General features: G+C 36.2%; 1 protein-coding gene across 1 annotated transcript; it reads left to right on the plus strand.

Annotated features, from left to right (window-relative positions):
• The first annotated feature begins 807 nt into the window (after positions 1–807).
• Positions 808–9,560, plus strand: MSTN (myostatin). Its single transcript, XM_030581021.1, has 3 exons — positions 808–1,275; positions 4,107–4,480; positions 7,464–9,560. The coding sequence occupies exons 1-3, from the start codon at positions 903–905 to the stop codon at positions 7,842–7,844; spliced, it is 1,128 nt and encodes a 375-aa protein (XP_030436881.1). The 5' UTR covers positions 808–902; the 3' UTR covers positions 7,845–9,560.
• The last annotated feature ends 1,939 nt before the right edge of the window (positions 9,561–11,499 follow it).

Here is an 11,499-nt window from a genome sequence, read left to right on the forward strand (position 1 = left end):
AAATACATGTTTCAAAAGTATCTCTCAATATTTTACTCCTTGCACAGGATCCTGCTTAATGAAAAGTTAGTGTTAAGAAAAGGCAAATTATTAAACATTTTATATAATACAAGTCACAGTACTTACAATACAGTAAACAAAGTATGTTCATTTTGGTATGTACTGATAGGATAACTGAACAGGCAGCCATGTATATTCCTTGTAATAATACATGGTTGAAATATTTCTTACAAATATTACTTCTAGTTTTTAATTTGCTTTTTGCCCAACTAATGTTTTGCAAAGCTACACAGAAATACATAAACAATGTTCAATATATTTCAGTTATTCATCAGTATAAATCTGCTGAAAAATTTACCTAATATATTTAGGAAGTAATATTTTTCATATATGGTAGTAATAAACTTTGTATTTTTAAGAATATGATTTTTTTCAAATGAAAAAATATTGACTGGAGTTTTTAACAGTTTCAGAGACATATGGATTGATTCATAATAAAAGAAAGTTGCTACTTATTTAAGAATGGCAATGCTATGTTTCAGTACTGCTGCCCATAATCACTGGAAATATATCCTCTTCAGTATGTGAGGAGTTATCCTCTACAGAGTGGTCAGATAAATCAGTTCACCCTTGGCTGTAACAAAATGCTGTCTAGTGACTTGTGACCGACAGGGCTTTAACCTCTGACAGCTAGATTCATTGTTGGTACAACAGCCAATCATCGGTTTTGACGACACAAGTCTAACCAAAGCTGGAGTATAAAAGCCCTCTTGGAAAATATATGATTCACCATTGTGGCAAGTTGTTTCTCGGATTATACTTGCCTTTAGGAATCTATCTAGTACTGAAAGAAAAAAAATAAGAAAGCAAGGAAGGGAAAAGGCTGCACTGAATGTGAGATCATGCAAAAGCTACAAATCTGTGTTTATATTTACCTGTTCATGCTGATTATACTTGATCCAGTGGCTCTTAATGACAGTAGTCAGCCAAAAGAGAATGGAGAAAAAGATGAACTATGCATTGCATGTACATGGAGGCAAAATACGAAATCTTCCAGAATAGAAGCCATAAAAATTCAAATCCTCAGCAAACTTCGTCTGGAACAAGCTCCTAATATTAGCAGGGATACTATAAAACAGCTTTTACCCAAAGCTCCTCCATTGCAAGAACTGATTGATCAGTATGACATCCAGAGAGATGACAGCAGTGATGGTTCTTTGGAAGATGATGATTATCATGCTACAACTGAGACTATTATTACAATGCCTACAGAGTGTAAGTAGTCCTGTTACTTTAATATCACACTATTCTACTGATAAACAGTTGTCCTAGTGCTTAAGAGCAACAAATCTTGTCTCAGCCTCTTTCAACAGGCTGCTGGCAGAAATATGTAAGAGGGAGGGAGAAGAACATATTTTTAAATAATTTGAATCATCATCCAGTGACCTTACTCTGATCTTTTATTTTATTGTATTATTTTCCTGCTCCCTTATAACATATACAGTAATAGTCCTTAGAATCTTGCCAATTGCCTAATATACTAAATAAGATTTGCAGTTTGCTGACCTTGGCATTTGCAGTATTCAAGGTATTTCCTACAGTAAATATAGGGAAGTACAAAGAAATCAGTGCAAATAATGAGGTAATTTATAACTCTTAGCAATGATTTTATGGGCCACCACTTTTTAAACATTGTACTAGAAACTGACCAAAAATGTCATTTAGAACATTATAACCACTTAACTATAATACACTGTAACAAATGCAAATAAAGGTTTAAATACTTATTTCCTCTGCTGATCTCAGAAGCTAGCACTGCACCGCCCAGCTAACAGTAAAGAGTGAATGTAAACTATATATTTAAAATAAGCAGAATGATAGATTTTAGATACTGAAATGCCCATGTATATCTATCAACTCCAGTAGTTGTGTCAGGGAAGAATGAAGGCATTTACTGAATGAGCAGATTCTTAGTTATCTTCTGAGTGCTAAACATCTGCCATGACTCCTATCAAGTATCTTTTGCACAGCTAATACTATAGTATCTTATGTTCTTAATCAGCTAAAGTATTTGGCTATGGCAGCTGTTTTTCAAAATAACACTTATGAATATGATGACAAAAGTTGAAAAGAAGACAGGGCATATAAGGCATAGATATATTATCAGCAACAGAGATATATAGTACACACACCTAACAGAATATCAGCTGCTGTTGCTAATTATAAAATGTACACATTTATAGAAGTTAATTGACTATAAAATATATAGGTTAAATTAACAATGTAGGATACTTTATAGGAATACTGAACGTATTACAGTAGCTTGATCATGATGATGTAGGTAAAGGCCAACTAACCAACATTTATAATCGAGCCTACTATTTACAATAGCCTACCATTACCTAATTCTTCTTTGCTGATTGAAGAAAGGTGATCTATGCTCTGTTTGTCACTTCACAATTCATTCCATTCTTCATAGACAGCCTTAAAAAAACAAATCACCATTTTTAGTGTATTAGAAAAGCTGATATCTGAAGAGATGAGGTTATGAATATTGGCACTCTGCACCATGCGAGATTATTACTTTGCCCTCCTACCCCTTAACATGGACAGTTTCATCTGGTCTAACAGATTTTGCACCTGTAGTGTATACCAAGAGTAGTTAGATTACTACAGTGAAAACATTATACTGTAATATAATTAAAACCAAAAGAAATAAAGATCCATAGATTAAAACTAGTTTAACAACAGATAGTTTGATCATAAAACAAAGGAGGGGAATGTAGGTGTTACTGTAGCTTGAACATAGCTGCCTCTTTTTATATAATATTCTGGCACAAATGATAATGTTTGATAAATTAGAGACATCTATAACATCACAAAAGTGCCTAGTTAAAAAGTACAGGTTTCCTGTTCAATGTGTTTTTGTAAAGATACTGCAGGAGTTGAATGCCAGAAAGGTGTTAGTAGTTAGTCATTCTTAAGCAGAGTTGTCTGTACACCGTGTTCAGTCCGCAGGTAATTTTTGGCTGGTGGAAGTGTTCCTGTCCCAGACTGACTGGTACAGCTGCTCAGTTAGTATAAGTATTCAGATTCCCAGAGAATTCTAATGAAATGTTCCCCTGCAGCCTTTTTCTATCTCAATATTCCCCATCATTTTTTAATTTCAGCATGTGCTCACCCCTTAGCTAAAGAAATCAAAGTGGACAGCTTACATAGCAGAAAGCTCCTACTAGATTTAGTTGGAAAATGGTAAATCTAGCTTAAAACATGGTTGTTCAGAAAATGACCATCAGTTCCTTGTGATAATATGCAGTAGAACCTCAGAGTTATGAACACCTTGGGAATGGAAGTTTGTAACTCTGACAAAACTTTATGGTTGTTCTTTCAAAAGTCTACAACTGAACATTGACTTAATACAGTTTTGAAACTTTACTGTGCTGCTTTTAACCATCTTAATTTAAATTAAACAAGCACGGAAACAGTTTCCTTACTTTGTCAAATCTTTTTCTTTTAAATTTCCCTTTTTTTGTTAGTACTTTACATTAAACACAGTACTAGGGTGACCAGATGTCCTGATTTTATAGGGACAGTCCCTATTTTGGGGGCTTTTTCCTACATAGGCACCTATTACCCCTCACCCTCATCCCAACTTTTTATTCTTGCTATCCGGTCACCCTACACAGTACTATAGTGTATTTGCTTTTTTGTTGTTGGTTTTTTGTTGTTGGTTTTTTGTTTGTTTCTGCTGCCTGATTGTATACTTCCACTCCAAATGAGGTGTATGATTGACTGGTCAGTTCGTAACTCTGGTATTCTTAACTCTGAGGTTTTACCATATTACTTCTAGATGGCTTAAAAATTTGAGGCACAATGATTCTGTTAATTTCAGTTAAATAATGCCATACAGTACAAAACCTACAAAATCCTTAGCTGAGAGTTTATTCTATAATGAATTAAGTTACATGCTACATTTGCAGCCAATATTCCACTGATAACATATCTTACCAAGATATACTATGCAAGCTAGATATTTTTTCTGATTTGTTTATGCATGTTCCTTTCTGCTCCTAGGTCAGTAATCTATTCTTTCCATTCATTTATAGCTGATTTTCATGTGCAAATGGAGGGGAATCCAAAATGTTGCTTCTTTAAGTTTAGCTCTAAAATACAATATAACAAAGTAGTAAAGGCCCAGTTGTGGATTTACTTGAGGCAAGTCCAGAAACCTACAACAGTATTCGTGCAGATCCTGAGACTCATCAGACCCATGAAAGACGGTACAAGATATACTGGAATTCGATCTTTGAAACTTGACATGAACCCAGGCACTGGTATTTGGCAGAGTATTGATGTAAAGACTGTGTTACAAAATTGGCTCAAACAACCCGAATCAAACTTAGGCATTGAAATCAAAGCTTTTGATGAGAATGGACGAGATCTTGCTGTAACTTTCCCAAGACCAGGTGAAGATGGACTGGTAAGTTCTACTGGAAAAAAGACTTTTCTTATTTTATAGACCTGTTTACAAAAGTTGGAATTGGAAAGCATGTTTTATGTTATATTTCGAGGAAAGAAAGTGGAAGCATTGCCTAGGGGTTAAAATATAGGAGTAGAGGTTAACAGAAGGGTTCTGCATGCCCAGTTCTGCAACAAACTTGCTCTCTGATCAACCTGTGCATCAGTTTTACCATCTGTAAAATGGAGGTAATACTACATTACCTAACTCAAAGAGATGCTGGGAGACTTCATTACCTTGTTTGTAAAGGACTTTGATATTCGATGGAAAGTGCTAGAAAAGGGCAAAGTATTTGTTATCAAATCCAGGAGTAAAGAAAAGATATTAAAATGCTGCTTAATGAAAAGTTATTTTTAATAATATAGTAAAAAATGAGGGCTCCTGGGTTCCTGCACTTGAGAATAAGCTGCCTCAAATCTTGCACTACTGACCAAGTTCTTGCATTCAAAATAAGAGGGAGCTTCTTCTCTCTCTGAATACATGTATTCACTGTTAACTATAATGGGAATTATGCATGCATAGAAAGGAGACAAAAGACCACCTCACAATCGGTCTTGAATTAAGGACATCTTTATGTAATGATGGAACATATCATGCCATCAATTTTTAAACGTTTGAATAAGTCAAGAGATTCTGCTTAAACATCAGTGGCACAATTTGCTTTATGTTTACAACAAAGTACAAGAATAGTTGACAATACGGTATTTGATTATACAACTCACTCTTCTAAAATTACAGTTCTGAAAATGTATTACTTTTTATGCCATATGATTTTCAAAATTATGTCAAAGCAGTCAAGAACCCAAAACAGGCACCTTTTTTCTTTTTGTTGGAAATCTAAATGAATAAATTTGGAACTGTTGCACTTAACAAAAATGGTAAAGAATTTCCTTCATTGTTAACAATCTTTGAAAAGCAATAATTGCCTACAATCTGCGCAAGCATATTTCTGAACCTATTATCTACATCAATAAAGCAATACTTATCACTAGAACCCTATCAAATTCACAGGTGTGAAAAATGTGTTGTAGACCGTGAAATCTGTCTCCCCTGAGAAATCTGGCTATTGTAGGGAGGTCGTGGTATTGCCAGTCTTACTTCTGCACTTCCTTCAGAGCTGGTTGGCCAGAGAGCAGTGGCTATCTGCAAGGAGCACAGCTCTGAAGACAGCACTGTCACAAGTGCCACAGAAGTGAGAGTGGCCTGGTATGGTACTACCACCCTAATGCGCCAGCACCAGCAGCAGCAGAGAAGTAAGGGCAGCAATACCACACCATGCCACCCTCATTTCTGTGCTGTTGCGGTGGTGGCACTGCTTTCCTAGTTGGGCTCTCATCCAACAGCCACCGCTTTCCAGCCACCCCGCTGTGAAGGCAGCGCAGAAGTGAGGGTGGTACTACTGCAACCCCCCCCAATAGCCTTGTGATCCCCTTTTGGGTTGTGATCCCCAGTTTGAGAAGAGCTTTATATGTATATATTTTTAAATACATAATAATGATTTGTGACAGCAGTGAAATTCAAGATTTAAATATCCATAAGCATGAAATTCAAGATTTTTTAAATGGCATGACCGTGAAATTTACCAAAATGAACCGTGAATTTGGTAGAGTCCTACTTATCAGTAATTTTATACTTTTAAACAAAATCCTGTAATAACATTATTTCCCTCTTTCACTATAATGCATAATGTGCTTTTGATTTTTATATATTTTCTTAGCAATGTAATACAGTCATATTAGCTTAAAGAAAAAATATATTGTGAAAGTTTGATTAAAACTCCAACAGAAAAAAATATTTTCATATTCCTATTCAGTTGGAATAGGCCAGTTGTGTCCTCTAGTGCTTCAAACACAATAATACATACAAATATCAAGTACTGACTGTATCAACATGCATAAAATCATCCGCTTCTGCAGAAAGTCAAAGAGGTGGGAAAAAAAGCTCTGTTTTTTCCCACTCATGATTATGTTGCAATCATCTTCTTTGATGGGTTTGGTCTGCATGCCTGGGATAAGAGAGGTGGCCTTGATAACCATGGAGCCACAAGGTCTGCATGGAATTCCTTTCCCAAAAGTGTGGATCATGGGTCATCCACACATGTGCTGGCCCTCTGTGCCAGTCTGAGCTTCCTTGGCTGTATGACTCTCTCAGGAGCCACAATATTAGCTTCTCTTGCAAAACCTGTGCATAGTTTCAGCCGCTCTGAGAGAGGTGAAAGGTATGGAGTAGAAATCCAGGAGTAGGATTACTAGAAGCAGCATTCATTTCCCCCCCACCATTTCCAGTAGTATTTTCACCAGGTAGGCAGGGTAGCATCAACTGCTTCAACTTCTTCCCTCCTCTGGCTAAATAGGAGGCCCTTCTCAATGCCTGCTGAGTCTCAGCTGCACACTTTATATGCAGGGAAATCTGCAAACTCTTCAGGAAGGGAGGGACCAGAATGTTAGCCTACATGTTTTCCCTTCTGCAATTTTTGGAGCTGCTTTTTTGTGTGCATGTGCATGCTCTTTTGCTTTCTTCTATGTCATGTAGGTGGAGGGAGCTTTTGGCCCAAAGTCCACAACACTGATCAAAGCCCCTCCTATTAGCTATTTGGGATGATAAATGTTGATTTCAGAAAAAGATGCTCAAGAATGGTAGCTACTGAATAGTGGGGAAATCCTGTTTTTTTTAGTATGAAAAAGAGGGGATAAACCTTGAAAGTGGATGAAGAGTAGCCAGGGACACCTAGAAGAGGACATAGTTACCTTAAAAGAAAACAACACACCACTGTCACAGGATCAGAGCATTCAAGAAACTTTTGCAAATATTATTTGAAAATATTAGTTTAAAACCATCTGCATGTCTGAGACATTGCATATTTTTCATGTCTCAATCTGTCCCCATAAATGTTAAACACTTTATGTATCAATAATATTTCCAATTTTTTTCCTTTCCCACACAGAATCCATTTTTAGAGGTCAGGGTTACAGACACACCAAAAAGATCCCGTAGGGATTTTGGCCTTGACTGTGATGAACACTCAACAGAATCCCGATGCTGTCGCTACCCACTGACTGTGGATTTTGAAGCTTTTGGATGGGACTGGATTATTGCACCCAAGAGATACAAAGCCAATTACTGCTCTGGAGAATGTGAATTTGTATTTTTACAGAAATATCCGCACACTCATCTTGTCCACCAAGCAAACCCTAGAGGTTCAGCAGGCCCCTGCTGCACACCTACCAAGATGTCCCCAATAAACATGCTGTATTTCAATGGAAAAGAACAAATAATATATGGAAAGATACCAGCCATGGTAGTAGATCGTTGTGGGTGTTCATGAGCGCTTTGCTAGATCCATTACTTCATAAAACATGGAATCTACCAAAAAAAGTTCTGTCCCCTCTGTAGTTTTGCAAACTGTGAATTTATGTACAATAGGCTATAGCCTACATCCAATAAGCTGTAAAAAAGGGTACTGTACGGTACATATTCAGTACAACACAAGCTACAGAATGGGAACTAAAAGACAATATATGCAATGGCTGGTTTTTAAACCAGTGAAAAAGATAAGCTACAATCAAAATCTCCGGATTTCTCAATGAATTTCTTATACTATAAGGGAATCAGTTTTCAGTTATTCAGATACCAAATTCATATACCGGTTTCAACATATACAAGTAGACAAAAGCAAACTCCTTGTCCTCCAGAGAACAAGTTTCATCACAGCTTCATTTAGTACTGTATTTAAAAAACATATACTGGTACATTTAGCATTGTCACAATACCATCATCTGAATTGTCCTTAAACACTTGAATTTTTTAGTGCAGAAACACAAAAGTGAAAGATGAAATTTCACAAAAACAGATAAATTCAGAAATTTGGGATGGCATAGTGTATGCATAATGTTTCCATTCCTTTTATGATTAGTCTGTTAGTAATCAATATCAATGGTGCTATCACAGCAGGCTGAATAAAAATAAAAGCAGTTATCAAGCTGAAAGAACACAGTACAATAATGAATTCCCCCTCTCCTCAGGTACAGTAATATTCCATATTCATATGAAATAGGTATTTTTTAAATTTAAAGGTGAATAATTTTCTTGATCTAGTGATATCCTGCAGTACAACAAAAGGCAGTGGAGGAAAAAGAATTAAAATATGAATATCATAATCCCAAATTATAACCTGCCTTTGCAACATTACAGTTTGCACTTTGGTAAACCAATGCAAATAATTGGTTGCTACAAATATTGTAAAAATATATACATAGACTTTGATATAATAGAATTTGTGTAATATGTATACATCATTATTTTGTAAATAAATGTTTCTTTTTTAATTTACTGTTGGTATATGTTTATGGTAAGAAAGATTCAAGTGAACCTGTACTTTAGTATATACAAATACATATTCTAGCAATAAAAGCAATTTTGGATCTCAGTGCAAATAAACAGTAGATAAAATAATGGATATAGCAACAAAGTAATCCATAGGATGGTTATGCTAATTTTTTTATATTGTGCATAAATGATGGGTGTTGACAAAGTTTTTATGGGTTACTGTTTTAATTTTGATCAACCGTTGATTTTCCATACTTTTAATGTTGTACCCATTAATGATGATAGTACCAAAACCTCCTATTTCATTTCATTTTTTGTAAATGTAAAAAAAATTACAAAATATTACCTTTATTTTATAAATGATATAGCAAACTGATTTCCATGCATTACTGTATATTTTGCCACCACAATCAAAATTAGAAATCTATTTTCTAGAAAGTTAATTTAGTTTCAAATGTGAAAAATGAATAATACAGGCATTGTTAAAACATAATTGCTGTTAAAATATTTTCATTTTTTGTATGATGCAAAAGGTTGCGGGTTTTATTCGTTATTCTGGCTTTCAACTTACATTTTTCTGTGTGTGAATTTACAGTAAAATATCAAGTTGTCTGTCTTCTTTTTCCCTTCCCCTTTACATTTATATTTCTGTAAAAGTCTAGGTAAATGTTTTGTATCACTATTTTCTATTTAAGGAAAAAATTTAAAGTTTGTTTACTAAGATTTAGGACTTGAAATACCTATCTTCTAGAGCTACTGAATGAAATTCATTATTGAACTACTGGGCATGTTACTAAAATTGTTGCCACAGATATGCATCTCTGTTCAATTTCTGTCTATCTAAATGACTGTGTTAGAATCCTAGGGCTTTAATTTATCTTCAGATTAGTTTACCAAAACCAAAATTGCAGAGAATACAACACAACTTTAAAAGTGTCTATGTTTTTAGAATCTGAAGTATTGCTGAAAGCAGGCAGAAAACTAAAAATTAACTGAAATCCTAGACTCACTGAAGTCAATGGCAAAACTCCCACTGATTTCAGTGGGGCCAGGATTTCACCCTCAGGGTTCATCCTGTAAACACAAAGTACATGCAACTTTACCATGTGAATAATCCCTCTGAGATCCATGGGACTACTCATAATGTGTGTTTGCATGATCAGCATTAAATTATATAAAAAGACAGAGACAGATCTTTAATTTGATGGGAGTTTTGCTACTGACATCAGTGAAACAGCATCAAGCATTTAAAAAAGAACAACGTGCGTGTCTCAGAGCCCCTATAAAGGTCTACTCTAGCTGGTCCTGTGCCTTGAAATTCAGCTAACTTTATTAGATTGAAATTACATACACCTGGTATGGTTCATTTTTGCCAAACATGACCAAGAATACATTATTATAAGGCAGTACTGATTTGCATAATGTTTACACAATGACCTTATGTAAGTGGCAACATTTGGAATGTGCACTGTGTATATCTTGTAGGGTCCTTTAGTGCTTGTCACTACACTCTACCAATCCCCCCGCGTGACAATGAGCTTTTCCAGATTTTCCACTACACTGCAGAACAACATAAATCTACAATCCCGCACAAAAACTGCATTAAAAGAACACTATTAGGGTTGGAAAGTCAAGCACTCAAAAGTTAGGAAATGCCAAAATTAACCTTAAATCGACCCCTATGTGAATATGCATTGTTAGTCTTTAATTACATGTTCATATGCTGATTTTTCCACAGGATGCCTGCTTCATTCAGTGCACAGAATGGATGGTGCTCACTTAATGATCAGCTATTCCATATTTTGTTTTCTCCTTGTTGTTCAAAGTGTGGCCCCAGAGTCTATTTACTGCACTATTCAAATCCTACTCAAGGCAGAATTATTAATTTCCTCATGGGCTTTTGTATGGCACCCATTACGATATCATCTGAATACTTCACAAATATTAATGACTTAATTTTCACAACAGCCTTATGAGGTGAGGAAGGTGGAAATATCCCCTTTCTACAGATGGGGAACTGAGGAGCAGAGAAATTGAGGACAAAAGTATCCACCTACTTTTGGGTGACCAATCTGAGACATCTATGACCTGATTTTTCAGAGTACTTAGCATTAGAGAACACTTTATATGTTCAAAGCACAGCTCCCATGGGTTTCCACTGCAGAGGTAAATGCTCAACATTTTTGTGAATCATACCAAACAATGAGGAGCACACCATTTTTGGTTTGGTTTCAGTGACTTGCCCAGCATCACAGAAAGTCTGTGGAAGAGACAGAGGTAGAATCCAGTCATTCAGGGCAGGCTTCTGACGATTTAATTCTGAGATCATCCTTTCTCCATCAGCAATGTCCTGCCTCCTTCACTATACAGGAGCGACTTCCTGTTCCTGCAGCTGCTGGAGGAGGAAGAGCCTGCTGATGGTGTTGCAGCTGCCTGGTTATTACCACTGGTGATGGAAGAAGGGGAGTGGAACAGAGCCCTTCTTCCACCCCGCCATTCCCCTACCAGTCCTGATTGCCACCTGATTGCCTGCCTCTACCCACCTTGGGGCTGCAATGATATCATAGCCTTCAGCGCAATCCCTCCCCCCTCAATTCGCATTGGGCTGGTGGGCCTCCTTCTTCCTCTGCTTGCCACCAGCCCCCTCCACCCCC

Source organism: Gopherus evgoodei, chromosome 11 (assembly GCF_007399415.2).
Source record: "Gopherus evgoodei ecotype Sinaloan lineage chromosome 11, rGopEvg1_v1.p, whole genome shotgun sequence".
NCBI classification, from domain to species: domain Eukaryota; kingdom Metazoa; phylum Chordata; order Testudines; family Testudinidae; genus Gopherus; species Gopherus evgoodei.

Excerpts from the sequence above, each read along its gene's own strand:
- MSTN (XM_030581021.1), top strand. The coding sequence starts at position 903 with ATGCAAAAGCTACAAATCTGTGTTTATATTTACCTGTTCATGCTGATT. Across the intron at positions 1,276-4,106 it reads TATTACAATGCCTACAGAGT|CTGATTTTCATGTGCAAATG; the intron begins GTAAGTAGTCCT and ends ATTCATTTATAG. Across the intron at positions 4,481-7,463 it reads GACCAGGTGAAGATGGACTG|AATCCATTTTTAGAGGTCAG; the intron begins GTAAGTTCTACT and ends TTTCCCACACAG.